Below are 4,759 nucleotides of genomic sequence, written 5' to 3'. Positions count from 1 at the left end.
TAAAAAAATCAATCAGTTCAAGTTTTGACTCAAGCTCTCAAGAATTTTTTGAATCATATGATTCATTCTACTATTGAACAAATACCACAAGTTTATAATAATACATCATTTTCTAATAATATTGATATTGGTGTAGTACCACAGTGTTGTTGGATTTGGTCAACATATGTTTTCTTAAAGATTATTAAATCATTCACATTTTGCCTTGAAAATATCAATAATAATGATTATCCATTTAAGAATAATCATCATGGAAATCTTATAGGATTTGGATTGGATGATATTGGATCAACTTCTCCAAAAATTGTGGGTAGTGGTGAACACTTTGGATTAGTATCTAATAATAATAATAATAAGAATAATGGTATAAATCAATCATGTAATTCAAGATTAGCAATGAATTTGACTGTATTAATTAGAAATCTATTTTCTCCTGAAGATCAACAAATGTTTGTTTTAGGAGAAAAACTCAGATCTCTTTTATTTAATTCATTTAATCTGAAAAGTGAGTCACAAGGATATGGAGTAGTATTGATATCTTCAATGATGTATCAGTATTCGAGAAATATTTCTTTACATAACTTGATGATTTATACAAGACGAAGCTTTACAGGTAAAGAAAGTTGTTTATCATGTCCAAAAGATATTATTGTTTCTATTTGTTGCCTTATTTTAAGAATAATATCTTGTACATGGTCTAATAACTTTTCTAGTATTGGTGAAAGTGGAAACAATAATGTAACTAATAATAATAATAACAATAATAATAATGGAAATAATAACAATAATAGTATTAATAATAATAATATTAATAATAATAATAATAATAATAATAATAATAATAATAATAATAACAATAATAATAATAATAACTGTAATATTAATACAGCTATGGGTAATACTACAAATAGTAATGATCCACATGTACATGATAGAAATCCAATAGAAGGTAATCAATGGTGTACTTGGGAATTTACTTATTCAAATATAAAACAAAGTGTATTGCATTTTAAAAATGAAATGGATAATGCAAGTAATAATGAGAGAGCTTCAACAATGGTTATTTTACAAAGACATGGATGTTGTACAATGCTATTATATGAAATAATTAGAAGACTCAGCATAGAAAGTAGAGATAATTTTGTGAATATGATGCAAAATGATGGTATAAATTCTTTGTTATATGAATTTTGGATTAAGAAATTCTACTCTATAACAAATGTAGAGATTTCAAGATCATTAGAACCATTCTTTATGTGGCAAATATCTATATTAGGTAATTGTCATACTCCAACTTTATCAGTTCAAATACTTTTATCATCTCAATACTTGGTTCCAAGTTTGGATATTGCTATTAAATCCTTACAATTTAATGATAAATATCTATTAAGCTCAGTTTTAGTTTATTTAACAAAATTATCAACAGCAATACATTCATTTTCACAGATACATGGTATTTGGAATGAACATCTTAGCAGATTATTGATAGTGTTATTTTCAGTTTACCATAACTTTGAGAAAAATACACTATTACAAATGTGTAGATTGATATCAACATTATTGGAATACTTTCCTAATAGCTTTTTTATGGTGCTTAATGGAATGTTTTCTCCAGATTTTAATAGAATTCATCCTGAAATTAGATTTAACCCTTTTCAAGATACAAATCAACATCAACAAAATATGATAGTGATTTGCTTTAAAAGTTTAAAAGGCGGTGCCAGATTAAAACAATTTCTTTCAGAGATTTCCAATGTTACAAATGGTATATGCAGTATGGATGATTGTCTTGCGAAGTTTGAGATTTTATTAAATTCAAATAATGGTATTAATACGGGTGCTCCTGGCAGTAATAACAACCCAATAATTATTTCTTAATATGGAGATGGATAACATATTATGATTGGGCTGGAAAAGAGTTCCAGTTCAGATTTTTGGATGACTTACATGTTTTCTTTTCTTTTTTTTTGGCCTCTCTTGAATCTTTTCTTATAACTAAGAAGAGATTTAAAGCTTTTTTTTTTTAAGCCCCTTTGTCATTTCTATTTTGGCGCCAAACTTGCATGCAAGAATGTTTTGATTAGAGGGAGGGAGGGAAAGAGAAAAATAGATAGGGAAAAATAGAAATAGTGAAAGTAAAGGAGAATGTGAGAGGGAATGAGAAAATAGGACTGAAATTAGAAATTGAATCTTGATAGGTGTGATATTATGGTGGAGATATATATATATTTATTTATTTAATTATTTATATATATATATATATTATGTATGGAGATAGAGTGTGTGTGGGAAAGAGAGATGGGAATTAAAAGTTATAGGTAAAAGGAATATGGACAGGGGAGAGTGGAGAGTGGAGAGTGGAGAGGGATAGAAAGGAAAAGGAGAAGGGGAAGGGGAAGGGGAAGGGGAAGGGGAAGGGGAAAGCGAGGAGAAGTCATAGTCAGTCAGGATAGAATAATTTCTTTTACTTGGTCGTTCTTTTCCTCGTAATGTGATTATGTAATGGTAAAGTATATATTATTATTATCATTCTTATTACACCTACATTGCTGCCTAGAGTTACTTGTTATAGTATTCAATTTTCAGTAGTTTTTCTACTAATATGCCTACTGGTATGTCTACTAGTCATCCTTGGAGTGACAGGAGCGTTTGCATTAATGATCTCATTAACATAAGGGTGAGATAGATCAGCGGCTTTTAAGACTCCAGAGTTCTGGTTTAATAGATGAACTCTTAATTGCCACCTTTGGTTGACACTGTGGACAAGATTGGGATGGATAACCCTACATTGAGTAGTGCATAAATTTGGATGATCAACATCCAATTTTTCTACTTCCTTCCTGTTTTTCTTAGAAGAGACTGCTGGACTAACAAGAGGAGATTGTGATTCAATTACGGGACTTCTTGGTGAAGAGGGAGAATTTGTGATAATAGAAGGATGTAATTTAAAGAAGTAATGCATGGCATCTGTAACTGATCTCATATGGTTTGAATGCTTTTGAAGTTCTAGCTCTGTAAGTCCATTATTTTCTCCGTAATATGGGTTTGTGAATCCACAAATATTTTCAAAAGGGTGATATCTTAAAGATAACATTGGAGAGGCTGATGCTGTGTTAATTGTATTATTCAAGAAGTTTAAAGAATCACTTGTCTGGTAATTACGTGAACTTTCCATTTTATTTAAGATGTGATTAATTAATATAATTTAAATTCAATTCTTGTATTTATACTTGTTTACAATTCCAGATTTATCTGTGTAACAAATAACTTTAAGGAAAATGATTCAAAATCTTGAAAACTAATTTATATGTTTGTTGATATTAATTACTAAGACCTTACTTAAATTTTGTTCCTTATTTATTTGATTTTTTTTTTTTTATTATTATTATGTATAAATCTATTTACATGCATTTTACATTAATTTGGTACCGTCGTTTGGCGCGCGCGCCAACTTGTTGAGATATTTATAATGCATGAAAAGGTAACGGAGTTTTTTTTTAATAAATAAATAAGTAAAGTTAGAAAAAAATAGAGTATTATTATAAAAATATTAATTGTGTGAATAGGAATTGAGTGAAAATAGGGTATATTTGAGCATTTTGATTTTTTTTAGAAAATTTGTTTCTTTATTTGGATTTAGTTGATATATTTATGACTACAAACTTATCTTTTTTAAGAAAAAAAAAATTAAGTTATTTGAATCTATAATATAAAAATTACAAAGTAAAGGAAGTATGAAGAGAAAAGATATAGAATTTTTGAAAAGAAGACTGAAATGTAATATTTGAAATTCACTCGAATAATATTATTAAGTGAATAATAATATCTATAATATCTATTCTTGAAACATTATTCAAAATGTTGGAAGAAAATGATAAGGACGAGAAAATCATAGAATTCCTGGAAAATTATGAACATTCAGAAACATTAAATACATTCTTTTCATTAAGAAAAGATTGTATTGGTATTATTGACCCTCCAATAGTATTAGAACATCAAATATTAGGAAATGATGGAAATAGATTACCAATTCAAGGTAAGTCAAAAATAAATAGAATTTAAATAATATTTATATAATGATTAATATTTGAATTAATAAGATTTGGAAATGCTTGTTAAAGATGGTGAATTAAGAAAATTAAAGGTACCAAGATCTTTATCTTATAAAAATATTACGTCATCTATAGGTTATAGTTTAAAGAGTGATATATTAAAAGTGTTAAAACAAAGAATTCAAGAAAAGTATTCAAATTTAGAAGGTCAAAATCGACTAAATGGATGTTTTTTGGAATGTCTTTTTAATAATGAAAATAATAACATTTTATTACAAAACATTTTAAACTTAATTAAAGAAAACATTTTTCAAAATTATAAGACAATTAGTATAAATAATAAGCATCTTTTGGATTATTTATCTTTGATATGTATTCAATGGAAAAGTCAATATAAAATTTGTCAAAGTCATCAAATCAATTTCAATGGAGACTTTTTATTGAATTTACTAATTAAATTTGGTATTCTAAGAAGTGATGCTTCAGATTTACATAGTTTAATATTTACTACCCCTTCTATGGGTTTATTTATACAATATCTTGAATCTGGAAATACTGTTATTATTAATTCTTTAAAAAGGAGTAAATATAAAGAACTTTTTGAAGATAAATTCAATACACTAAAGCTTGGTGAATCATTACTTCCTCTTGGCTTTCATCTTAGAGATTTACATGGAACTGGAATTATAAAAAGAATGTAAGTTTAA

General features: G+C 26.9%; 4 protein-coding genes across 4 annotated transcripts; 3 read left to right on the top strand and 1 right to left on the bottom strand.

Annotated features, from left to right (window-relative positions):
- Positions 1-57: 57 nt before the first annotated feature.
- Chro.60406 (hypothetical protein) lies at positions 58-1,878 on the top strand. Its single annotated transcript, XM_660410.1, has 1 exon — positions 58-1,878. The coding sequence occupies one exon, from the start codon at positions 58-60 to the stop codon at positions 1,876-1,878; it is 1,821 nt and encodes a 606-aa protein (XP_665502.1).
- A 697-nt stretch (positions 1,879-2,575) lies between these two features.
- On the bottom strand, positions 2,576-3,175 carry Chro.60405 (hypothetical protein). The annotated part of the gene is made up of 1 exon (XM_660409.1): positions 2,576-3,175. One exon carries the CDS (start codon positions 3,173-3,175, stop codon positions 2,576-2,578), a length of 600 nt encoding a protein of 199 aa, XP_665501.1.
- A 683-nt stretch (positions 3,176-3,858) lies between these two features.
- On the top strand, positions 3,859-4,062 carry Chro.60404 (hypothetical protein). Its single annotated transcript, XM_660408.1, has 1 exon — positions 3,859-4,062. One exon carries the CDS (start codon positions 3,859-3,861, stop codon positions 4,060-4,062), a length of 204 nt encoding a protein of 67 aa, XP_665500.1.
- A 46-nt stretch (positions 4,063-4,108) lies between these two features.
- On the top strand, positions 4,109-4,753 carry Chro.60403 (hypothetical protein). The annotated part of the gene is made up of 1 exon (XM_660407.1): positions 4,109-4,753. One exon carries the CDS (start codon positions 4,109-4,111, stop codon positions 4,751-4,753), a length of 645 nt encoding a protein of 214 aa, XP_665499.1.
- The last annotated feature ends 6 nt before the right edge of the window (positions 4,754-4,759 follow it).

The sequence above is a fragment of the Cryptosporidium hominis genome, assembly GCF_000006425.1.
Source record: "Cryptosporidium hominis TU502 chromosome 6 CHRO016133, whole genome shotgun sequence".
Lineage (NCBI taxonomy): Eukaryota > Apicomplexa > Conoidasida > Eucoccidiorida > Cryptosporidiidae > Cryptosporidium > Cryptosporidium hominis.
This window is presented reverse-complemented; position numbering and strand designations above follow the sequence as displayed.